The sequence below is a fragment of the Pristiophorus japonicus genome, chromosome 11 (assembly GCF_044704955.1).
Source record: "Pristiophorus japonicus isolate sPriJap1 chromosome 11, sPriJap1.hap1, whole genome shotgun sequence".
Taxonomy (NCBI): Eukaryota; Metazoa; Chordata; class Chondrichthyes; family Pristiophoridae; genus Pristiophorus; species Pristiophorus japonicus.
In genome coordinates, this window is record NC_091987.1 from 210,809,019 (window position 1) to 210,834,831 (window position 25,813).

Below are 25,813 nucleotides of genomic sequence, written 5' to 3' on the forward strand. Positions count from 1 at the left end.
ATCAAACCAAGGCCTCGTCTGCTCTCTCGGGTGGACTTAAAAGATCCCACAGCACTATTTCCAAGAAGAGCAGGGGAGTTATTGCTGGTGTCCTGGGGCCAATATTTGTCCCTCATGCAACAGGACAAAGCTGATTATCTGGTCATTATCACATTGCTGTTTGTGGGAGCTTGCTGTGCGCAAATTGGCTGCCGCGTTTCCCACATTACAACAGTGACTACATTCCAAAAATACTTAATTGGCTGTAAAGCGCTCTGAGACGTCCGGTGATCATGAAAGGCGCTATATAAATGCAAGTCTTTCTTTCTTTCTAAACATAAAAGGCCAGTGCAGTGGTGGTGTGGGACAGAGTTTTAGTTCCCTCTGTCTGGTGGAGTCTTGGTCTAACGGGAGTTAAAGTCCAAGTGGTTCCCTCACTGCTTTATTTCCACCCTGTGGCCACTGATTATCAACTTCTCATGAAGGTATGCAAATGGGAGTCCTTTTGGATGCTGCCGTTGAGTATATTCAAGAAAGAGGCCGATAATGTTTTGGTAACTAAGGGATTATGGGGACAGTGCAGGAAGGTAGAGTTGAGGTAGAAGATCAGCCATGATCTTATTGAATGGCAGTGCAGGCTCGAGGGGCCAAATGGCCTGTTCCAGCTCTTATTTCTTATGCTATTATGTTCTAGTCAAAGGCATTTTCACCATCTACTCAGAAGACCATTGCTTCACTCAGGTGGCCAAGCTAGGTTTGGCCAACTGGTTGGCTTGGGGTGGGTGGGTGTGGGGGTGGGTCCAACTTGAGGTTTGGCCGACTTGGCAGGAAGGGGCGTGAGTTGGGAACCGGAAGAATTGCTGACGGGCCTAGTCGGAAAGGCTGAAACGGGAGCCGCGCTGGCTTGCATTCCCAAAACGGAGGCGGAACCTGGTGACCGCAGACTGAGGTATGAGGCAGCGAAATGGAGGTTCCACCCAGTGGAAGCTGCCGGACACCCAACAGAGGAACAGAAGGGGCCAGGAAGGGCAGGAGTGTTCCTCTTGTCCATACAATGAAAGCTTGTGCTGCCACCAACCCCCCAGGCCCCCGCCCATCCCCGATCGCCAGACAGGCGGCCCACCTGATGGTGGGACAGCCAGATCCTGCCGAGCTGCCTCTGGACACCCATTTGGACGTCCATTAAAATAATCACCGCGGCTCGCGGATGGCCTGTTCGTTGGTCCCATCCGTCGATTGCCCGCGAGTTAAAACTCCCCCTAAAATAAACCGACATTCGTGTGCTTAAAGCACTTTACAGCCAATGAAGTACTTTTGAAGTGCAGTCACTGTTGTGACGTGGGAAACGCGGCAGCCAACTTGCGCACAGCAAGCTCCCACAAACAGCAAGGTGATAATTACCAGATAATTTGTTTTTGTTATGTTGATTGAGGGATAAATATTGGCCCCAGTTCACCGGGGATAACTCCCCTGCTCTTCCTCGCTAATAGTGCCGTGGGATCTTTTACATCCACCTTAGAGAGCAGAGGGGGCCTCGGTTTAACGACTCATCCAAAAGACGGCACCTCAAACAGTGCAGCACTCCCTCACCTCAGTACTGCCCCTCCGACAGTGCGGCGCTCCCTCAGCACTGCCCCTCCGACAGTGCAGCGCCCCCTCAGCACTGCCCCTCCGACAGTGCGGCGCTCCCTCAGCGCTGCTCCTCTGACAGTGCAGCGCTCCCTCAGCACTGCACTGGAGTGTCAGCCTAGATTTATATGCGTAGTTTCCAGGTGTGGGACTTGAACCCACAACCTTCTGACTCAGAGGTGAGAGTGCTACCCACTGAGCCACAGCTGGCACTGCACTTGGTGCTTAAAGCAACAGTTATCAAAATAGTAACAAAACACATCCACAAAGTGAGCAGTGAAGATATCAACGTTATACAATATCAAGTATTGTTCAACAATCTTTCCAACGCCCCTTGACTGTGACTTCTGGCTCCCAGTCCTCCCATGCCCTCCCCACTCCCAGCTCCACCATCGATGACAGTGCCTGCAGCCATCATCCCCTATGCACAGCAGAATTCCCTCATTATTTCCTCCAACTTTGCCTTTCTTTCAAAAGCCTCTTCCAAATGTGTGACTGCGTGTGCACGAGAGTATATGAGACTGTGTAGGATACATGACTGCGTGTGAGTGTGTGTATATTTGGGTGAAGCCGTGCCCTTTTTTAAACAAAAGTCCCGACCAACTTAATTCACTGGATCACATTAAGGTGTTTATTCCTACATTTGCCCATTAACCATCAAATGTGCGCTGAATTACTGACCTCCCACATTCACCAGAGAAGGCACGAATGTGGCCTGTCAGTGCCAGTGTTGCTGCGTGTTGTATATCACGATAGAACATGTTTATTATGAATCGTGTCAGCCAAAATTAAGTTTCTGTAAAAATTGAACAACCTGGGAAAGGATTCTATCCCGCTATAAAAGGTGTCTGTGCTCCCAAAGGAAGAACAGTGACAACAGCTGTGTGATTGAAAATAATGAACTATTCAAGCAGGCCTTGAGGGTGGTTGAAAACAAGATAACAAGACTGAGAACGGCTGAAAACAAGATAACCAGGGAGGAAAAATGCGCTGCAGCAGGGGTGAAACTGGAGAAGGAAACCTCCATGTACTGGGCAGGGACGGGATCAAGAAAGCCAGTTAGACATGGGGGGAGGGGGGGAGAATATTGCTTCCATATACTGGGAGAAGGGAGAGACGAATGTTGGGGGAGGGGGTGGCCGGGGGGGGTTGGGTGGTGGGGAGGGGGCGACGGTGGGAACAGGGGTGACAATGTCAGCTGGAATTCAGGCAATGGAGAAAGGAGTGTGGGTAGGAGGAGGAGTGCCAGTGTGAACTACAACAACTTGTATTTATATAGCGCCTTTAACGTAGTAAAACATCCCAAGGCGCTTCACAGGAGTGTTATGGAGAGTGGGCAGGGAAGTGGAGTTGAATGGCAGAGCAGGCTCAAGGGGCCAAATGGCCTACTCCTGCTCCTATTTCTTATGTTCTTATGTATCAGACCAAAATTTGACACCGAGCCATGTAAGAAGAAACTACAGCAGGTGACTAAAAGCTTGGTCGAAGAGGGAGGTTTTAAGGAGCGTCTTAAAGGCCAACAAGAGGTGGAGGGAGTTCCAGAGCTTAGGGCCCAGGCAGCTGAAGGCACGGCCACCGATGGTTGAGTGATTATAATCAGGGATGGTCAAGAGGGCAGAATTTGAGGAGCGCAGACATCTCGGGGTGGGGTGGGGGGGGGGGGTGGGGGTTGTGAGGCTGAAGGAGATTACAGAGATAGAGAGGGGACGAGGGCCATGAAAGGATTGGTAAACAGGGATGAGAATTTTGAAATCGAGGCGTTGCTTAACCAGAAGCTAACGTAAGTCAGCGAGCACAAGGGTGATGGGTGAGCGGGACTTGATGCGAGTTAGGACACTGGCAGTGGAGTTTTGGATAAGCTCAAGTTTAAGGAGGGTAGAATGTGGGAGGTAAATCAGAAATGCGCTGGAATAGTCAAGTCTAGAAGTAACAAAGGCCTGGATGAGGGATTCAGCAGCGGATGAGATGAGGCAGGGCAGAGTGGACAATGTTACGGAGGTGGAAATAGGTGGTTTTAGTTATGCTGCGGATGTGTGGTCACATGCTCATTTCAGGGTCAAATATGGCACGAAGGTTGCGAACAGTCTGGTTCATCCTCAGACAGATGCTAGGGAGAAGGGTGGAGTCAATGGCTAGGGAAAGCAGTTCGTGGCAGGGACTAAAGATATATATATTCATGTGGAAGCATGTCATCCTCGTTCAAGGGACCGCCTATGAAGATGATTTATTTGGAGAAAATTTCTGCTCATCCCATATCAGATGTCGAACTAAAGGTAAGGGGAAAGCATGCAAGTATGGTGGAATGAGAAGGTGGGAGAAGAGTACCTCCATATCATAGTAAGAACATAAGCAATAGAATCAGGAGTAGGCCATACGGCCCCTCGTGCCTGCTCCGCCATTTAATACGATCACGGTTGATCCGGTCATGGACTCAGGTCCACTTCCCTGCCCGCTTCCCATAATCCCGTATTCCCTTATCGGTTAAGAAACTGTCTATTTCTGTCTCAATGTCCCAGCTTCCACAGCTCTCTGAGGCAGCAAATTCCACAGATTTACAACCCTCTGAGAGAAGAAATTTCTCCTCATCTCCGTTTTTAATGGGCGGCCCCTTATTCTAAGATCATGCCCTCTAGTTCTAGTCTCCCCGATCAGTGCAAACATCCTCTCTGCATCCACCTTGTCGAGCCCTCTCATAATCCTATATGTTTTGATAAGATCACCTCTCATTCTTCTGAATTCCAATGAGTAGAGGCCCAACCTACTCAACCTTTCCTCATAAGTCAGCCCCCTCATCTCCGGAATCAATCTCGTGAACCTTCTCTGAACTGCCTCCAAAGCAAGTATAGTGGTCGACTGTGTCAGCGGTGGCTCAGTGGGTGGGATTCTCACCTCTGAGTCAGAAGAGTTCAAGCCCCGATCCAGGACCAGGCTGACACTCCCAGTGCAGTGCTGACAGAGCGCTGCACTGTCGAAGGTGCCGTCTTTCGGGTGAGATATTAAACCGAGGCCTCATCTGCTCTCTCAGGTGAACATATAAGATCCCATGTCACTCTTCCGGAGAAGAGCGGGGGGAGTTACCGCCGTGCCCTGGCCAATATTTATCCTTCAATTAACATCACTAAAACAGCGGTCATTATTGATTGCAGTTTGTGGGAGCTTGCTGTGCGCAAATTGGCTGCTGCATTTCCCACATTACAACAGTAGCTACACTTCAAAAAGTACTTCATTGGCTGTAAAGCGCTTTGGGACGTCCTGAGCCGTGAAAGGCGCTATATAAATGCAAATCTTTCTTTCTAAACAATTCGACAGTCTGAATTAGCAGGGAGAGTACCATTACATAGTCACATAGAAAACATAGAAACATAGAAAATAGGTGCAGGAGTAGGCCATTCGGCCCTTCTAGCCTGCACCGCCATTCAATGAGTTCATGGCTGAACATTCAACTTCAGTACCCCATTTCTGCTTTCTCGCCATACCCCTTGATCCCCCTAGCAGTAAGGACCTCATCTAACTCCTTTTTGAATATATTTAGTGAATTGGCCTCAACAACTTTCTGTGGTAGAGAATTCCACAGGTTCACCACTCTCTGGGTGAAGAAGTTCCTCCGCATCTCGGTCCTAAATGGCTTACCCCTTATCCTTAGACTGTGACCCCTGGTTCTGGACTTCCCCAACATTGGGAACATTCTTCCTGCATCTAACCTGTCTAACCCTGTCAGAATTTTATATGTTTCTATGAGGTCCCCTCTCATTCTTCTGAACTCCAGTGAATACAAGCCCAGTTGATCCAGTCTTTCTTGATAGGTCAGTCCCGCCATCCCGGGAATCAGTCTGGTGAACCTTCGCTGCACTCCCTCAATAGCAAGAATGTCCTTCCTCAGGTTAGGAGACCAAAACTGTACACAATACTCCAGGTGTGGCCTCACCAATGCCCTGTACAACTGTAGCAACACCTCCCTGCCCCTGTACTCAAATCCCCTTGCTATGAAGGCCAACATGCCATTTGCTTTCTTAACCGCCTGCTGCACCTGCATGCCAACCTTCAATGACTGATGTACCATGACACCCAGGTCTCTTTGCACCTCCCCTTTTCCTAATCTGTCACCATTCAGATAATAGTCTGTCTCTCTGTTTTTACCACCAAAGTGGATAACCTCACATTTATCCACATTATACTTCATCTGCCATGCATTTGCCCACTCACCTAACCTATCCAAGTCGCTCTGCAGCCTCACAGCATCCTCCTCGCAGCTCACACTGCCACCCAACTTAGTGTCATCCGCAAATTTGGAGATACTACATTTAATCCCCTCATCTAAATCATTAATGTACAGTGTAAACAGCTGGGGCCCCAGCACAGAACCTTGCGGTACCCCACTAGTCACTGCCTGCCATTCTGAAAAGTACCCATTTACTCCTACTCTTTGCTTCCTGTCTGACAACCAGTTCTCAATCCATGTCAGTACACTACCCCCAATCCCATGTGCTCTAACTTTGCACATCAATCTCTTGTGTGGGACCTTGTCGAACGCCTTCCGAAAGTCCAAATATACCACATCAACTGGTTCTCCCTTATCCACTCTACTGGAAACATCCTCAAAAAATTCCAGAAGATTTGTCAAGCATGATTTCCCTTTCACAAATCCATGCTGACTTGGACCCATCATGTCACCTCCCTCCAAATGCACTGCTATGACATCCCTAATAATTGACTCCATCACCCCACCCACTACCGATGTCAGGCTGACCGGTCTATAATTCTCTGTTTTCTCTCTCCCTCCTTTTTTAAAAAGTGGGGTTACATTGGCTACCCTCCACTCCATAGGAACTGATCCAGAGTCAATGGAATGTTGGAAAATGACTGTCAACGCATCCACTATTTCCAAGGCCACCTCCTTAAGTACTCTGGGATGCAGTCCATCAGGCCCTGGGGATTTATCGGCCTTCAATCCCATCAATTTCCCCAACACAATTTCCCGGCTAATAAGGATTTCCCTCAGTTCCTCCTCCTTACCAGACCCCCCGACCCCTTTTATAACCGGAAGGTTGTTCGTGTCCTCCCTCGTGAACACCGAACCAAAGTACCCGTTCAACTGGTCCGCCACTTCCTTGCTCCCCGCCATGACCTCCCCCGACCCTGACCGCAGGGGACCCACACCTGTCCCCACCAACCTCTTTCTCTCCACATATCTACAGAAACTTTTGCAATCCGTCTCAATGTTCCCTGCAAGCTTCTTCTCATACTCCATTTTCCCTGCCCTAATCAAACCCCTTGTCCTCCTCTGCTGAGCCCCAAACTTCTCCCAGTCCCCAGGTTCGCTGCCATTTCTGGCCAATTTGTATGCCACTTCCTTGGCTTTAATACTACCCCTGATCTCCCCTGATAGCCACGGTTGAGCCACCTTCCCTTTTTTATTTCTATGCCAGACAGGAATGTACAATTGTTGTAGTTCATCCATGCGGTCTCTAAATGTCTGCCATTGCCCATCCACAGTCAACCCCCTAAGTATCATTCGCCAATCCATCTCAGCCAATTCACGCCTCATACCTTCAAAGTTAGCCTTCTTTAAGTTCTGGACCATGGTCTCTGAATTAACTGTTTCATTCTCCATCCTAATGCAGAATTCCACCATATCATGGTCACTCCTCCCCAAGGGGCCTCGCACAACGAGATTGCCAATCAATCCTTTCTCACTACATAACACCCAATCTAAGATGGCCTCCCCCCTAGTCGGCTCCTCGACATATTGGTCTAAAAAACCATCCCTTATGCACTCCAGAAAATCCTCCTCCACCGCATTGCCTCCAGTTTGGCCAGCCCAATCCATGTGCATATTAAAGTCACCCATCATAACTGCTGCACCTTTATTGCACGCACCCCTAATTTCCTGTTTGATGCCCTCCCCAACATCACCACTACTGTTTGGAGGTCTGTACACAACTCCCACTAACGTTTTTTGCCCTTTGGTGTTCCGCAGCTCTACCCATATAGACTCCACATCATCCAAGCTAATGTCCTTCCCAACCATTGCCTTAATCTCCTCCTTAACCAGCAATGCTACCCCACCTCCTTTTCCTTTTATTCTATCCTTCCTGAATGTTGAATACCCCTGGATGTTGAGTTCCCAGCCCTGCTCATCCTGGAGCCACGTCTCCGTAATCCCAATCACATCATATTTGTTGACATCTATTTGCACAGTTAATTCATCCACCTTATTGCGGATACTCCTTGCATTAAGACACAAAGCCCCCAGTCACAGTTGTGTCCAATTTATCACAGATCCGCACCAAACACTGACAAAGGATCTTCACAACATCAGTAGCTAATGGTCTAATGTGATCCAATTAGCTCAATAGCAGGGATTGACCTTTAGTGACATCACGAATTTAGTTGGCCCAGTGCTGGTCCAGCTCATTCTATTTACAGGCGTGTCTCTGATTGAATCTCTTTCTATTCCAGTGTCTCTAATACAAAGCATCCATGCCTTCTTCATAGGGCTGTAGAATGACCAGTGGCAGTAATGTGGGGCAACTTCTCTGCAGTGAGGGAGTCCAAAGCACGGGCTGTGGGCTGTGGGCCTTGAGCTTTGGGAACTTCAGGTCGAACTGGTTTGTCCCACCTAAACCTTGTGGGCCTGGAGGTTTGGATCGGGGTCGCTGGAGGGGAAGCGGGTATCACAGTGGGTTCAACATTGGTCTTTCAACCCTTTGGATGAGGCTTCCAATCGAGCTCAGACTGACAGCATGAAAGTCTTCTTTTTCTGCTGTCTGTTAGGGGTCAATGTGAAACGGCTTTGGGCTGTCTCAATCCGTCTTCTTGCGGGCTCACTAATTGGCAATCTCACTCTGAGAGACCCATGAGAAATAGGAGCAGGAGTAGGCCCTACGGCCCCTCGAGCCTGCTCCACCATTCAATAAGATCCTGGCTGATCATCGACCTCAACTCCACTTTCCCACCTGATCTCCATATCCCTTGATTCCCCATGATTCCAAAAATCTGTCTATCTCAGCCTTGAATATATTCAGAGACTCAACATCCACAGCCCTCTGGGTCTGAGAATTCCAAAGATTCACAACCCTCTGAGTGAAGAAATTCCTCCTCATCTCTGTCTTAAACAGCCGACCTCTTATCCTGAGACTATGACCCCCTGGTTCTGGACACTCCAGCCAGGGGGAAACAACCTCTCAGCATTTACCCTGTCAATCCCCCTCAGAATCTTATATATTTCACTGAGATCACCTCTCATTCTACTAAACTCCAGAGAGTATAGGCCCAATCTACGCAATCTCTCATCATGAAATTACTGTTGGGTTTTTATTGCCCTTTTGTGGATGTGTTATAGGAGATTGTGATATATCCCGATATCTGTATAACTGAGCTGTTGCTCAGTGGGTAGTGCCCTCGCCTGAGTCAGAAGGTTGTGAGTTTAATTTCCACCCAAAAATCTAGGCTGACATTCCCAGTGTAGTACTGAGAGAGTGCTGCACTGTTGGGTGTGACGTCTTTTGGACGAGATGTTAAACGGAGGTCCCATCTGTTTTCTCAGGACTTAAAAGATTGCATGGCACTATTTTGAAGAAGAACAGGGGAGTTATCCTCCGTGTTTTAGCCGATATTTATTCCTCAAATATTGGCTAGGATACCAGGGATAACTCCCCTGCTCTTTGAAATAGTGCCATGGGATCTTTTACGTCCACCAGAGAGGGTAGACGGGGCCTCAGTTTAACGTCTCATCCAAAAGACGGAACTTACGACAATGCAGCGCTCCCTCAGTACTGCACTGCAAGTGTCAGCCTAGATTTTTGTGCTCAAGACACTGGAGGGGGACTTAGAAACATAGAAACATAGAAACATAGAAAATAGGTGCAGGAGTAGGCCATTCGGCCCTTCGAGCCTGCACCGCCATTCAATGAGTTCATGGCTGAACATACAACTTCAGTACCCCATTCCTGCTATCTCGCCATACCCCTTGATCCCCCTAGTAGTAAGGACTTCATCTAACTCCCTTTTGAATATATTTAGTGAATTGGCCTCAACAACTTTCTGTGCTAGAGAATTCCACAGATTCACCACTCTCTGGGTGAAGAAGTTTCTCCTCATCTCGGTCCTAAATGGCTTACCCCTTATCCTTAAGACTGTGACCCCTGGTTCTGGACTTCCCCAACATTGGGAACATTCTTCCTGCATCTAACCTATCTGAACCCGTCAGAATTTTAAACGTTGCGATAAGATCCCCTCTCATTCTTCTGAACTCCAGTGAATACAAGCCCAGTTGATCCAGTCTTTCTTGATAGGTCAGTCCCGTATCCCGGGAATCAGTCTGGTGAACCTTCGCTGCACTCCCTCAATAGCAAGAATGCCCTTCAAGTTAGGAGACCAAAACTGTACACAATACTCCAGGTGTGGTCTCACTAAGGCCCTGTACAACTGTAGTAACACCGCCCTGCCCCTATACTCAAATCCCCTCGCTATGAAGGCCAACATGCCATTTGCTTTCTTAACCGCCTACTGTACCTGCATGCCAACCTTCAATGACTGATGTACCATGACACCCAGGTCTCGTTACACCTCCCCTTTTCCTAATCTGTCACCATTCAGATAATAGTCTCTCTCTCTGTTTTTACCACCAAAGTGGATAACCTCACATTTATCCACATTATACTTCATCTGCCATGCATTTGCCCACTCACCTAACCTATCCAAGTCGCTCTGCAGCCTCATAGCATCCTCCTCGCAGCAAATAGAAATAGGAGGTGGGTGGGGTGGCTTGACCCATCCACCTCCACGGAGGTGTGTGGGGGGTCTGACCCATCCACCTCCATGGCACGAATCTGGTATTGCAGTACTTCCAGGAACGGTGCAGTGACTCTCGGCCTTTTGGCTAAGAGCATTGGCGCAGAGTGATCCTTGATGTGTGCAAGGTGACCTCTGGCGTTTGTGATTTGACAAAGAATTGGAAAGATTGGCAACGAATTAAAAAAAAAATTAGAAGTAGTTGGGTGGGGGGTCTGACCCATCCACCTCCATGGCACGAACCTGGTATTGCAGTACTTCCAGGAACGGTGCAGTGGCTCTAGGCCTTTTGGCTAAGAGCATTGGCGCAGAGTGATCCTTGAATGGGCCCAAGGTGACCTCTGGCATTTGTAATCTGACAAGATGATCTGACAAAGAATTGGAAAGATTGGCAACGAATTAAAAAAAAAAATTTGAAGTAGCTGACACGCCTTTTGGCTAAGATCATGCGTAACTGACCTGACAGGGGAGTAACCATGACCAGAAAGTGGTTCTCCCTTGATCAGGAAGGTGGTTCTCCTATGCTTTTTGGAAATAGGAGGTGGGTGGGGGGCCTGCCCCGTCCACCTCCATGTCACGAACCTGGTATTGCAGTACTTCCAGGAACGGTGCAGCTTTGGCTCTAGGCCTTTTGGCTAAGAGCAAAATCATTGATGCAGAGTGATCCTTGAATGGGCCCAAGGTGACCTTTGGCATTTATGATCTGACAAGTTGATCTGACAAAGAATTGGAAAGATTGGCAACGAATAAAACATTAAAAAAAATTAGAAGTAGCTGACATGGAGCTGACCCTAACAATTTGATTTACAAATACGAACAATGCCTGGTATGGTGAGCAATTTAGAAAAACGACAATCATTGTGTTCAGCTCGAGAATGCCATGAGTGACTTTGAGAGGGACGATGGTGGGTAAGATCTCCCTGTCAGTCTCTGACAGTCACCAGCAGGAAATTCTGTGTAGGCTTTTTCCCTGGGACCAACCTTTCTGATTAACTCATCTTGAAGTAATGCTGTGTGACATTGAGACAGATTAACAAACAGCTTATGTCAGAGAGGGATTGGAAGCAATTGCCCTGGCTTCCAGATCTCAACACCTCCAATTGGAAAAACAACATTATACAAAGGAAAATATAAATTCATCATTGGACAATGGATGAGGCTAAGGATTGAGATTTTTTTGGGGGGTCCTGAATCTGAAAGAGGCCTGAGGAAAACTGCAAGAATCTTCTTTGTATGTCCAGGTTCGTCTTGAAGTACAGAAGGTGATTCAGGTACGAGAGTGGATTTTAACTTGAACTCTATTGCCACAGGTATTTGTTTAAATAATATAGTATACTTTGCTACGTATCGTTTGTGAAAGCTGACACTGAATACCACATTTTGTAAGTTGGATGAGATAACAAAGCATAAATACATGACACATATATAAGATATAGATAATCCTATATTCTTGCGTTTGCATATTGTGTGATGATCGGTAACCATACCAGAACAGGTATCTCCTGAAACTTCTCAATAAAACAAAATGTGGTATAGTGTCAAAATCTCGACCTCCGATAAACGACTCAGACACCTTCAGCTCCGGCAGAAGTTTCTTTAATTTACTTGCTAGCAAGGGAAAGGTCACACTCAGTCAATGGCTAAGTGAACACCTCCGCAATGGTACAGTTTCACGAGATATTTATACAGTAAAACCCAAGTTATGGCCTCTCCCTGTGTATTGGCTCTGTCTCGCAGTCAGTGAATACAGATAAAGAGTTAATTACCAGATCCTTGTCCTGACATGGTTTCCAGATATTTCCTTTTGTCAGGGTTATTAGTTGGCCAGCCAGCCATCACTCGATGAGAGTGTGGTAATGAGCTATTACCTGTCTTGCATTGTGTCAGGATTGTTCAGTTTCCTGGTCAGTTATCTTTTTGCATCAAATGGATGAGGTCTCTACAAGAGATAATGGCTGGTGGTTTGAGTATTTTGAAAAGGGTGGGGTGGAGTGGAACTGGTGTCATATAGACAATAGGAGAGCACCATGGGTGGTACTTGTCTTCAGCAGGACTTACCTCCTAGCTGTCTGGTGGCTATCAGCCATTTCAAGCCAGGTTTAGCTGTTTATGCAAGCCGACTGCTTTATGCAGAAATTTCTGGAAGGACCAGGACTCCATTTTGTTATATATTGCAAAGGGCACAAAAATATCGTGTGGTATCAGCTTAGATAGAAATACATTTCCACAATAGACAGGGTGCTTACGGGGGTTATGATGGTGTGGAACATTTGTGAGGTCTATGCTCATAATAGCGATGGTTTGGAGTGAAATCTCCCACCTGCTGTTTAGAAACCTGGTTCCCTTAGAAGTGGATTTGAATCAGGCTGGAGTAAATTAAATCCCCTGCCCTGAGTACATGGCGGTGAGGTGTTGGAAATGGAAAACAATTGTCACACTGGTCCAGGAGAGGCATTCTGTGGAGGAAAGAAAGAGAGAAAGAAAGAAAGAGAGAAAGAGAGAAAGAAAAAGAGAGTGTTATGTATGCAATAAAGGTACAAACTGAGTCGTCATCATCATCATAGGCAATCCCTGAAGTGAGTTCTTTGGTGACTGAACAGTCCAATATGAGAGCCACAGTCTCTGTCACAGGTGGGGCTGATAGTCGTTGAGGGAAGGGGTGGGTGGGATTGGTTTGCCGCACGCTCCTTCCGCTGCCTGCGCTTGATTTCTGCACGTTCTCGACGTTGAGACTCGAGGTGCCCAGCGCCCTCTCGGATGCACTTCCTCCACTTAGGGCAGCCTTGGGCCAGGGACTCCAAGGCGTCAGTGGGGATGTCGCACTTTATCAAGGAGGCTTTGAGAGTGTCCTTGTAGCATTTCCGCTGCCCACCTTTGGCTCGTTCGCCATGAAGGAGCTCCGAGTAGAGCATTTGCTTTGGCAGTCTCGTGTTTGGCATGCAGACTATGTGGCCTGCCCAGCGGAGCTGATCGAGTGTGGTTAGTGCTTCAATGCTGGGGATGTTAGCCTGAATGAGGACGCTGATGTTGGTGCACCTGTACTCCCAGGGGATTTGTAGGACCTTGCGGAGACATCGTTAGTGATATTTCTCCAGCAACTTGAGGTGTCTACTGTACATGGTCCATGTCTCTGAGCCATACAGGAGGGCGGGTATTACTACAGCCCTGTAGACCATGAGCTTGGTGGCAGTTTTGAGGGCCTGGTCTTCAAACACTCTTTTCCTCAGGCGGCCGAAGGCTGCACTGGCGCACTGGAGGCGGTGTTGGATCTCGTCGTCGATGCCTGCTCTTGTTGATAGGAGGCTCCCGAGATATTGGAAGTGGTCCATGGTGTCCAGGGCTACGCCGTGGATCTTGATGACTGGGGGACAGTGCTGTGCGGTGAGGACAGGCTGGTGGAGGACCTTTGTCTTACGGATGTTTAGCGTAAGTCCCATGCTTTCATACGCCTCAGTAAATACGTTGACTATGTCCTGGAGTGCGGCCTCTGTATGTGTGCAGACGCAGGCGTTGTCCGCGTACTGTAGCTCAATGACAGAGGTTGGGGTGGTCTTGGATCTAGTCTGGAGATGGTGCAGGTTAAACAGGTTCCCACTGGTTCTGTAGTTTAGTTCCACTCCAGCGGGGAGCTTGTTGACTGTGAGGTGGATCATGGTGGCGAAAAAGATTGAGAAGAGGGTTGGGGCAATGACGCAGCCCTGTTTGACTCCAGTCCAGATGTGGATTGGGTCTGTGATGGATCCGTTGGTAAGGATCACGGCCTGCATGTCGTCGTGGAGCAGGCGAAGGATGGTGCTGAACTTTTGGGGGCATCCGAAACGGAGGAGGACACTCCATAAACCCTCGCGGTTGACAGTGTCAAAGGCCTTTGTAAGGTCAAAGAAGACCATGTATAAGGGCTGGCGCTGTTCCCTGCATTTTTCCTGTAGCGGTCACGCTACAAAAATCATGTCCGTTTTGCCCCATAGGGGACGAAATCCGCACTGTGACTCCGGGAGGAGCTCCTCGGTCATGGGAAGAAGCCGGTTGAGGAGGACTCTAGCGACGACTTTCCCAGTGGCTGATAGCAGGGAGATTCATCTGTAGTTGCTGCAGTCAGACTTGTCCCCTGAGTACTGTTTAACTAAACAAGGTACAACCTTGTTTCTGCTTTATTAGGGCCCAAAGCGCCTGACTCTCAAAATGGCTGGCCTTTTATACCAGAGCAGCACCATGTGCGTGCTGCTCAGTGGCCTCCAACAATGACACCACCTGGTGGCTACAAACAAATGTACATACATGACAGAGAGAAAGAGAGAAAGAAAGAAAGAAAGAAAGAAAGAAAGAAAGAAAGAAAGAAAGAAAGTGAAAGACAGGGAGAGAGAGAGAAAGGGAGAGAGAACGAAAGTGAGAGAGAGAGAGAGAGAGAGAGAAAGAGAGAGAGAAAAAGCAGACATCAAGGACACGTGCCCGGAGCCAACAGGGCCCTTCTTTACCAATGCATGTTGGGGTCCAATGACATCATTGAGACCCGACTGCAATTTTAATTCAGGCCTGAGCGGGGAATTCACCTGGAGTTAAAATCGGGGCCAAACTTAGGACTGACTGTGGACAAGCACTTAACATGTTCATATGACATTGCTATGTCCAGAATTTTAATGGTGACATTAACCCGTTTAATTTAAATAAATTTGCCCCTGTGTTAAAATAAAGCATGGAGGAATTTCATACACACGTCTTCGGTGTCTGCCCAACTAACAGTAGCGTCCCGCTTACAGACAGGTGCATGCAACTACAATGCAGAGAAAATAATGATAATTTATTTCCCCTCCAAATTTCCTCCCCTGAAGTTCCTGACCCTTTCTGGGATAACATTTCACGAATGCTGGCTCGTTCCCTGCACCTACCTCAAGTGGGTGTGCTTTGCACACATGCCTGCGTGGTGAATACCGGCAGATAAATCAGCTGAGTGGGGGGGCATCACCTGCAAGCCCCATCCAGGTCTCACCACTGGAATATTTCCCACCAGGCGTAATTAGACAGCAATTAGAAGCTGGGTTCACACTTCCCCGTCCCGAGCTTAGGGTGTATGGCACCTTGGAGGATATCTTTCTCTGTTAATCGGACACTGAATCACACATTAATTCTCCACCCTTTAAAATAATTGACCATAATGTATTAAAAAAAATCCACATCTTAAATAAAACTTTAGAGATAATTGGAAGGCATGGCGGTGATTAAGGAAATTAAATAGATGAGATCCAATTGGTTGTTACTAGTTTAATCTTCTGTGGCAGCTGTGTTCAGCTGAAGTGAGGGTGAGAGAACACGGGATAATTGGATCAGGACATGTAAATATATTTCAATCCACATTTTAAAGTCATGCAGTCTGTCCTTACTTTTATATTTCCGTTATAAATTCCTGTGCCCACATTTATAATGGAAACTGCCAGTTATCTCGTCACACTGTAATTGCGCCCTCATCCCACTGGAGGCACTGCAGTGCATCAACTTGTCGGAAGTAACTGGATTTTCAGCTTTGATATTTTTGGGGCAGTAATGGCGGTGGAGCGGGAAAGTTAGCGCCCGGGAATAGTTTGCGCCTCAGTAGGTAAGTCTGGGCAGCTGGGCCCTGCGCCAGGGGGTGCAGCGCTAAGGGGGGCATTGCACACCTCGCTCGGGCACTAGGATGGGAAACTCCCGAGCCAACGAGTTGGGCCGGGAGCACTCCGAGAGGCGGGGGGGGGGAAATAAACCTAAAAAAAACCACCACAAAAACATTCCCAAAACATTGCCCACGCCACCACGACACAATCGCAAAAAGAATTAAAAGAATAAGCAATCACAGTTACCTTAGGAGTCCATTACTGACCTCTCTGCTGTCGGCATCGTTGGCCCGCCCCGATTTCCCTGGCGGTCACTGCGGGGGCGTGGCGTGGCGGACATGTCGGGTAATAATCCAAACTCGCGGCAGAGTCGCACCCAGGGGGCGTTGCACACACCGGGCTCAGCTCTTCCGGGCGGTGCTGCTCCGTGCTGCCGCTAAACCGGACCCGAGGATCGCGGCGGGGGACGCAGGAGGCTGACTGCCCGGCCACAACACCTCACCCCCGCCTTCGCCGCTGCTCCGGGGCAAAAAAACGGAGCGGAGAGGAGCGGAGAGGAGCGGAACATCCGCCCCGTGTGACAGGTACAGGAAGTGCATGCTGTACTTTTAACCTATTCAAGGTAGTACAAGCTCACTGTGGAGCTGTGCAACAATAGCAACCAATCTAGAGCAACCTGCATGGGTCAAAATGCTAAATCCCGTTTTAATTCCAGGTCGAGGTCGCTGCACAGACACAGACACAGACGACAGATTCTGGTAAATGCTGAGGATCAATAAGTTGGTAGCGATAAAGACTGATATTAGGCAGTTGGTGTGTAAGTGGCTGCTTTACATTGGACGGCCTTGAGACTAATTGCTTTGTATAATCCGCAACTTTCTACTGTGGTTTTTCTGTCCGCGAGCTTGAGGTTTAGTCGAGCTATGTGGAATCTGCAGAATGACAGGGTAAAGTGCCAAGGTCCGAGGAATGGTCTGGATCAGTGTTGTTCACGAATGATTCATGGGGGGGGGGCTACAAACTCAAGGATTACCTTGCCCGAGAGGGACTCAGGGAATGCTGCAATGCGCGGGTCCATGACTGATATTCGCTACATAACAGGCTCAGCATCTCAGTCATGTTTTGTATGTAAACATGATAACTGTGTAAGACTTGCCACCAGAGGGCGCACCTGTTGGAGATCCAAGGGTCACCTGCACGCCTCATGCAAGCGTGTATAAAAGGTTGTCTGCCGTGCTGCTTCCTCTCTCTGGAGTTTGATAAAAAGAGACGAAGGTCACATCAGTTTAAGCTCACAGTACTCAGTCTTGTGGAGTTATTCGAAACATAACAAGTCACATGTCTGGGGACTGACGCCAAGTGCAGACAAGACACTTGCTGCAGAAAAAAAAAGTGATAGAATGCATTGTTCTATCAAATGGTTCTACGTGAACACGGTACTCTCACTTGCTGAATGGATTTCAGAATAAGCTAGCCTCCTGGCAGAATCCCCTTAAGGGGCTGGATTTTTGGGTTTTCGAGTGAAAATTACCATTTTCGCTGCACTAACGATTTAAGGCCTAACTTTCGGCCTTTGGGTCATCACAAGGGGAGGCATTGCATAAATGTTTGCGGCACAAAACCGCAATCCTCGCCAACTTTAGTGCGGGGCTGGGAGCGCTGCGAGAGAGGCCTTGGCGGGGGGGGGGGAGGGGAGTGGGGAGAGCGAAATAAAAAAATAACATTCCAAAAACCATACCAAGACCGTTAACTAACTAATCATAGAAACATAGAAAATAGGTTCAGGAGTCGGCCATTCAGCCCTTCGAGCCTACACCACCATTCAATATGATCATGGTTGATCATGCAACTTCAGTACTCCACTCCTGCCTTCTCTCCATACCTCCTGATCCCTTTAGCCGTAAGGGCCACATCTAACTCCCTCTTGAATATATCCAACGAACTGAACTCCACAACTTTCTGTGGTGGAGAATTCCACAGGTTCACCACTCTCTGGGTGAAAAAGTTTCTCCTCATCTCAGTCCTAGATGGCTTACCCCTTATCCTTAGACTGTGACCCCTGGTTCTGGACTTCCCAAACATCAGGAACATTCTTCCTGCATCTAACCTGTCCAATCCCGTCAGAATTATATATGTTTCTATGAGATCCCCTCCCATTCTTCTAAATTCCAGTGAGTATAAGCCTAGCTGATCGTTGCAAAAAATTACAAACTAAAAACATTTAACTTACCTTTTTTTTCCAGGTTTTCCGACTTACCGCTGCTGGCAGAGCTGCATCGCCTGTCAGTGTTCTGGGCGCGGCGGAACGGGTGGGGAGAGTGCCAAAACATGGATGGTAACGCAATTACGCGTCGTTACACATCCGGTGAGGTTTTCCCCGGCGGTACGTCCCATCGCCGCCTCAAACAAGGATCCCGCAGGTGCTCTGCGACCGGGTTATCGTCGTGGAGGGTCAAATCACAGCGAGAACCCAAAGCCTTGTCGCAAAGCTGCCGAAAAACCAGCTCCTTGTCCTTTATTTGGTCTAGAAAGGGGACGAGCACTGAATCCCAGATTATTCACGATCCGGGAAGGCAGGTGCTGAGGTCCAAAGGTACAACGTAACAGTGGGTCCGACGAGAGCAACAAGGAAAGACGAGATGGCCACAAATGGAGCATCTTTGACAATACTAGCAATACCATTGGTTTAACTTTTATAATGCTCTTGAAGCTATTATAGGTATAAAGAAATAAAACATATAAAAAAAACTGACGATCTTGGGTTTAAAAAAAAAGTAACAAAGATATCAACTAATAAGAGAAAATAAAGAAAGACTTGGATTTATATAGCAGCTTTGATGACCACTGGCAGTCCCAAAGTGCTTTACATCCAATGAAATATTTTTTGAAGTGTAGTCACTGTTGTACTGTACGGAGTGAGGCAGCCAATTTGCACACAGCAAGCTCCCACAAACAGCAATGTGATAATGACCAGATAACCTGTTTCAGTGATGTTGATTGAGGGATAAATATTGGCCAGGACACCGGGTAGAACTCCTCTGCTCTTCTTCAAAATAGAGCCATGGGATCTTTTACGACCACCTGAGAGAGCAGACGGGACCTCGGTTTAACATCTCATCCAGAAAATAGCAACTCTGACAGTGCAGCGCTCCCTCAATACTGCACTGGGAGTGTCAGCCTAGATTTTTGTGCTCAGGTCTCTGGAGTGGGACTTGAACTCACAACTTTCTGACTCAGAGACGAGGATGCTACCACCATCCTGACTTGGAAAAATATCGTCCGTTCCTTCATCGTCGCTGAGTCAAAGTCCTGGAACTCCCTCCCTAACAGCACTGTGGGAGCACCTTCACCACACGGACTGCAGCGGTTCAAGAAGGCGGCTCACCACCACCTTCTCAAGGGCAATTAGGGATGGGCAATAAATGCTGGCCTTGGCAGCGACGCCCACATCCCGGAACGAATTTTTAAAAAACTGAGCCACGTCTGACACAGTAAGTATTTTGTTTGAATGAATTTAGAATAACAATGAAAGATTCTTCTTTTGCACAGGTCTTTGTGAAGTATTACTGCGCTTTGTGCATTGCAGTAAGGAGCATCATGAAAACGACCACAATGAGCTGCAGTATGGACCTGCACAGGGACAATGAGGTCTACGCCTACCATCACATCAGTTCCATGTCAACAAAACACAAGGAAAACAATAATCGGCGGAACTCCATACCCCTGGCCCAGACTCCTAAAGGCAAGCACATGTTGGCATATCTCCCGAGGCTTCCGATGGAGACATATGGAACGTTTTCAGTAAAGGTGGGCAAATATACTTGGGGGATATCACAGACGCTCCAGTTAAAAGGGGGAGCTGCCTTTGTTGTTGGGAAGAGAACCTCCCAAGGGGGTTGGACCCCAAAAGGGAGGCATTGATGCTTCAGTTGCACAGAGCCTCGGTCAGACACCATCGGGAGTACCGCGTTAAGCTTTGAGCACCAAACCTCAGGAAAGATATATTGGTCTTCACCGTAGATTCACCGGAGTTGTACAAGCTTAAATTATTCGGACAAGTTGCATACACATGTCTTATATTCCTTATATTCCCTTGAGTTTAAAAGGTTGAGGGGTGATTTAATTGAGGCAACAACAACAAATTGTATTTATATAGCACCTTTAACGTAGTGAAATCTTCAAAGGTGCTTCACAGGAGTATTATGAGATAAAAAATTTGACACTGCACCGAGCCAGTTAAGGAGAAATTAGGGAAGGTGACCAAAAGCTTGGTCAAATATATAAGGAGCATCTTGAAGGATGAAAGAGAAGTAGATAGGTGGAGAGGTTGAGCCAGGGAATTCCAGAGGTTAGGGTCTAGACAACAGAAGGCACGGCCACCAATGGGTTAGCCATTATAATCCTCAAGAAGTCAGAATTAGAGGAGCGCAGACATCTCGGGGCAGGTGTGGGGCTGGAGGAGATTACAGAGATAGGGAGGGGCGAGGGCCATGGAGGGATTTGAAAACAAGGATGAGAATTTTGAAAGCGAAGCATTGCTTAACCGGGAGCCAAAGTAGGTCAGCGAGCACAGGGGGTGATGGGTGAGCGGGACTTGGTGCGAGTTAGGACACGGGGCAGCGAGCGCAGGGGGTGATGGGTGAGCGGGACTTGGTGTGAGTTAGGACACGGGGCAGCGAGCGCAGGGGGTGATGGGTGAGCGGGACTTGGTGCGAGTTAGGACACGGGGCAGCGAGCGCAGGGGGTGATGGGTGAGCGGGACTTGGTGCGAGTTAGGACACGGGGCAGCGAGCGCAGGGGGTGATGGGTGAGCGGGACTTGGTGCGAGTTAGGACACGGGGCAGCGAGCACAGGGGGTGATGGGTGAGTGGGACTTGGTGCGAGTTAGGACACGGGGCAGCGAGCACAGGGGGTGATGGGTGAGTGGGACTTGGTGCAAGTTAGGACACGGGGCAGCCGAGCTTTGGATCACCTCTAGTTTACGTCGGGTAGAATGTGGGAGGCTGGCAGTGTATCATTTTCACTGACAAGCCATTGTGAATTTCGACATGAATTGCTGAGCATTTGACAGACCAAAAAAAGGCTCGCCACTTTTGAATAAAAGCAGTGCCTCTACCTTCCCACAATGGCCTGGTGGATAAAGACAGTGTGGTGCAGTACTGAGCCACACCACTTAGAAAATTCAATGCTCGACCTCCAATCCCTTCAATTGGCTGATCTGAACCGGGGCCACAGTTAAGAATGTATAACTGGGATCATTGCCCTCGGTTAAGGGAGGCAAGAATCAACTCCTGATCACTTTCTAATGTCCGCTGCTGGGAAGCAGTGTAGGAGTGTTGTGTGAGGAGGCTTGATTGTGATGCTTATCAGCAGAAAATAGAAGGCCGTCTAGACATACTGATTTGGGTGAAGTATCAGGAGACATTTAAGGAACAGTACTTGTAATGTATTTGCTTCATGGGTTCTTTGCTGAAAAATTCATAGCAACACACTGCTATTAAGAACTAGTTGGTTTATTAGCAAATGTTTAACAATCACACTCATCATCATCGTCATCATAGGCAGTCCCTCGGAATCGAGGAAGGTTTGCTTCCACTCCCAAAATGAATTCGTTGATGGCTGACCTTTTGATGCTGCAGACCTCATCGAAATAATTTCTTAATTTTTTCAGATAGGTTTCAGCCCTCAGCAAGAGGACCTAATTGCCCTGAAATGTGTAGGGATGCAAGGTTGAAGAAGTAACATGCAAAATAAGCAAGCTCATACCATCCCAGCAGAATGTTTGTGATCTGTGCTTGTGTTGAGTTACAGGTACCGAAGTGTTGGGCAACAGTCAAGCTGCTTGTGTTTAAAAGATCATTTCAGTGTGTCATTGCATTTTATTGCAAAGATAGTGTTACTGATCTGCAGGGAAAGCCAAGGACTTTAACATGCTACCATTAGGTCATCAACTTAAATTTCATTAAATTTTACAGCACAGAAGGAGGCCATTCAGCCCATCCAAATTAGTCCCATGACCCTGCCCTTTCCCCCCCATAGCCTTACAATTTTTTCCATTTCAAGTATATATCCAATTCCCTTTTGAAAGTTACTATTGAATCTGCATCAGACTGATTCCCGGGATGGCTGGACTGACATATGAGGAGAGACTGGATCAACTGGGAATTTATACACTGGAGTTTAGAAGGATGAGAGGGGATCTTATAGAAACATATAAGATTCTGACTGGACTGGACAAGTTAGATGCAGGAAGAATGTTCCCGATGTTGGGGAAGTCCAGAACCAGAGGACACAGTCTTAGGATAAGGGGTAGGTCATTTACGACTGAGATGAGGAGAAACTTCTTCACTGAGTTGTTAACCTGTGGAATTCCCTGCCGCAGAGAATTGTTGATGCCAGTTCATTGGATATATTCAAGAGGGAGATAGTTATGGCCCTTACGGCTAAGGGGATCAAGGGGTATGGAGAGAAAGCAGGAAAGGGGTACTGAGGGAATGATCAGCCATGATCTTATTGAATGGCGGTGCAGGCTCGAAGGGCCGAATGGCCTACTTCTGCACCTATTTTCTATGTTCTATGTTCTATGAACAGTCCAATATGAGAGCCACAGTCCCTATTACAGGTGGGACCGACATTCGTCGAGGGAAGGGGTGGGTGGGGCTGGTTTGCCACGCGCTCCTTCCGCTGCCTGCGCTTGACCTCCTAACGCTCTTTGCATTGAAACTCGAAGAGCTCAACGTCCTCCCGGATGCACTTTCTCCACTTGATAAGATCATGGCTGACCTTCTACTTTCCTGCATGATCTCCATTTCCCTTGATTCCCTTAATATCCAAAAATCTACCAATCTCTGTCTTGACTGAGCCTCCACAGCCCTCTGGGGTAGAGAATTCCAAAGATTCATCACCCTTTGATTGAAGAAATTTCTCCTCATCTCAGTCCTAAATGGCCGACCCCTTATTCTGAGACTGTGACCCCTGGTTCTAGATTCCTCAGCTAGGGGAAACTTCCTCCCTTCATCTACCCTGTCTGGCCCTGTAAGAATTTTATATGTTTCAATGAGATCACGTTTCATTCTTCTAAACTCTCGAGAATATCGGCCTAGTCTACTCAATCTCTCCTCATAGGACAATCCCCACCATCCCAGGAATCAGTCTGGTGAACCTTCGTTGCACTCCCTCGATGGCAAGTATATCCTTCCTTAGGTAAGGAGACCAAAACTGTACACAATACTCCAGGTGCGGTCTCACCAGGGCCCTATATAATTGCAGTAAGACGTCTTTACTCTTGTACTCAATATTGCTTGTTTTTACACTGTTGACCAAAGTCAAAGTTGCTGCCAATTGTTCTTTTACGGGGGCTGGGGAAGGACAATTGTTAAGAAAAACATAAAATATTTCAATAATTTCTCTCTTGCAGCCAGAAGCCACGTTGATATCTACACCAAAAGCAATTCCAAAATCTTCACATAGAGATTCCTTGACTTCGAGGAAAATGAGTAATATTTCAAGCTTAATGCCACTGGTAAGCTGGAGGAGCTGTGAGACACAAACAACCAATGAAGCTTCAGCTCTGCAGCACAGGTCTAGTCCAGTTATAAACTGCCAGCCCCCTGCACCCACCCCAGCGTCCAGGCACAGGTTAAGTGTAGCCATCGATGTGGATGAGCATCTGAAGTCTCGGCAGATATTGGCTCGTGGGCCGACTTTGCAAGACATCAACACGAGGTGCTACCCAAGGCAAGCTGGCAGCCTGCCCAACCTTCTGAATCATACTCGGAATCTACGAAATTCAGCACGGGGTGCCTTATCTGTTCCGGGATCCCCCAAACAGCGGTGCAAGTTGATGGGCGATGACTGGCATCTCCACAAATTTTCGCATCAGCAGAAGCGACAGCGTTATGTGACGAAAGACGGGAAATGCAAAGTGAATCTTGGACCCATTGTAGAGAAGCAAAAGTTCCTGGTTGACATTTTCACGACAATCGTGGACCTGAAGTACCGGTGGTTTCTCATTGTCTTCATGACGTGCTACATTGTGACTTGGATGATTTTTGGATTTCTTTACTTCTTGGATTCATACATTAGAGATGACATTAACCATGTAGGGGAGGCTGATTGGAAACCCTGCTTGAATAATGTGGACGGCTTTGTGTCTGCATTATTGTTATCTATTGAAAGTCAGAGGACAATTGGCTATGGCTCGCGCATGGTGACTTCTAATTGTCCAGAAGGCGTCATTTTACTGATGGCTCAGTGCATTGTTGGTTCCATGATCGACGCCATGATGGTGGGCTGCGTGTTTGTGAAGATCTCACGGCCTAAGAAGCGAGCCGAGACCCTGAAGTTCAGCAAATTTGCTGTGATATCGCACAGGGATGAGAGCCTTTGCTTGATGTTTCGAATTGGTGACCTAAGGGCTAGCCACATGGTTGACGCAAAACTCAGGGCCAAGCTCATCAAATCCAGGCACACAAAGGAAGGCGAGTTCATACATCTGGAGCAGACGGAAATTAACCTCGGTTACGACACTGGGAAAGACCGTCTCTTCCTGGTGGAACCCCAAACCATCAGCCACACCATTAACGACAGCAGTCCCTTCTGGGAAATGTGTGCTCAATCATTGAAGAGGGAACAGTTTGAAATGATCGTGATTCTGGAAGGCATAGTGGAATCTACAGGTCAGTTACATCCTACCGCTTAACTTCTTAAAAGATTCACTGTGGAGCATAATGTGGGGCATATGTGGGCCTACATCTCTGGAGTTTAGAAGAATGAGAGGTGATCTCATTGAAACATATAAAATTCTGAGAAGGCTTGACAGAGTAGATGCTGAGAGGCTGTTTCCCCTGGCTGGAGAGTCTAGAGCTAGTGGGTCATAGTCTCAAGATAAGGGGTCGGCCATTTAGGACTGAGAGCTGGAGACATTTTTTCACTCAGAGGGTGGCGAATTTTTGGAATTCTCTGCTCCAAAGTTGAACATATTCAAAACTAAGAACGATAGAGGAATCAAGGGATATGGGGATCGGGCGGGAAAGTAGAGTTGAGGTCGAAGATCAGCCATGATCTTATTGAATGACGGAGCAGGCCCGAGGGGCCATATGGCCTACTCCTGCTCCTATTTCTTATGCCCTTATGACCTAATCATGTTGCACTGTTCTGTAAGGTGAACAAACAAAAGAACGAAGATAATAATTGATGAGTTTGCCATTTATTTTGTGTTCCTTTACAGGAATGACCTGCCAAGCAAGGACTTCCTATAACGAAGATGAGATTCTCTGGGGTCACCGGTTTGAGTCCTGCATCACATTGGAGAAAGGGGCATTCCAAGTTGACTATAGTAAATTTGAGAAGGTATTTGAGGTCCAGACACCACCGGGCAGTGCAAAGGACACGCAGGCGGCTAAAGAAATGGAAAAAAAATATCTTTCCACACTTAGTATGTATTGGGATAGTCTAAATCATTGCTGTGCCAAAGACCAGGGCCGTCATTTGACCGTGAATCACAATATTGAGGAGGAGAGTAACATGGAAGTCGCGGAGAATGTCTGAAGGATACGATTTTCTCGCAATCAATAAAAACACCATTCTGAATTCAGGGGAACAAAAAAAAGAATAAAAGCACTTAAAACCTACCAAGGATCGGACCAATCGTAGCCAATGTGACATTGATTAAGCCCTTCAGTTCAGACTGGATAGGAAAGGAATTGAAGGTTATGGAGATAAATGCAGACGGACACGATCATTGCAAAGACTAAAAAACTGGCATCAGTGTAAAGCAATGGTTCAGCATTGAAAAATTGATAAGTGGGGGTGGGTAGATGTCTGAG

At 47.6% G+C, this 25,813-nt stretch overlaps 1 protein-coding gene and 1 pseudogene across 1 annotated transcript; both read left to right on the forward strand.

The window, feature by feature from the left end:
• Positions 1-3,328: 3,328 nt before the first annotated feature.
• Positions 3,329-25,790, forward strand: LOC139276461 (G protein-activated inward rectifier potassium channel 3-like). Its single transcript, XM_070894485.1, has 4 exons — positions 3,329-3,881; positions 19,536-19,793; positions 23,404-24,664; positions 25,216-25,790. The coding sequence occupies exons 1-4, from the start codon at positions 3,795-3,797 to the stop codon at positions 25,533-25,535; spliced, it is 1,926 nt and encodes a 641-aa protein (XP_070750586.1). The 5' UTR covers positions 3,329-3,794; the 3' UTR covers positions 25,536-25,790.
• On the forward strand, positions 10,820-11,020 carry LOC139276589 (U2 spliceosomal RNA; annotated as a pseudogene).
• Positions 25,791-25,813: the final 23 nt, after the last annotated feature.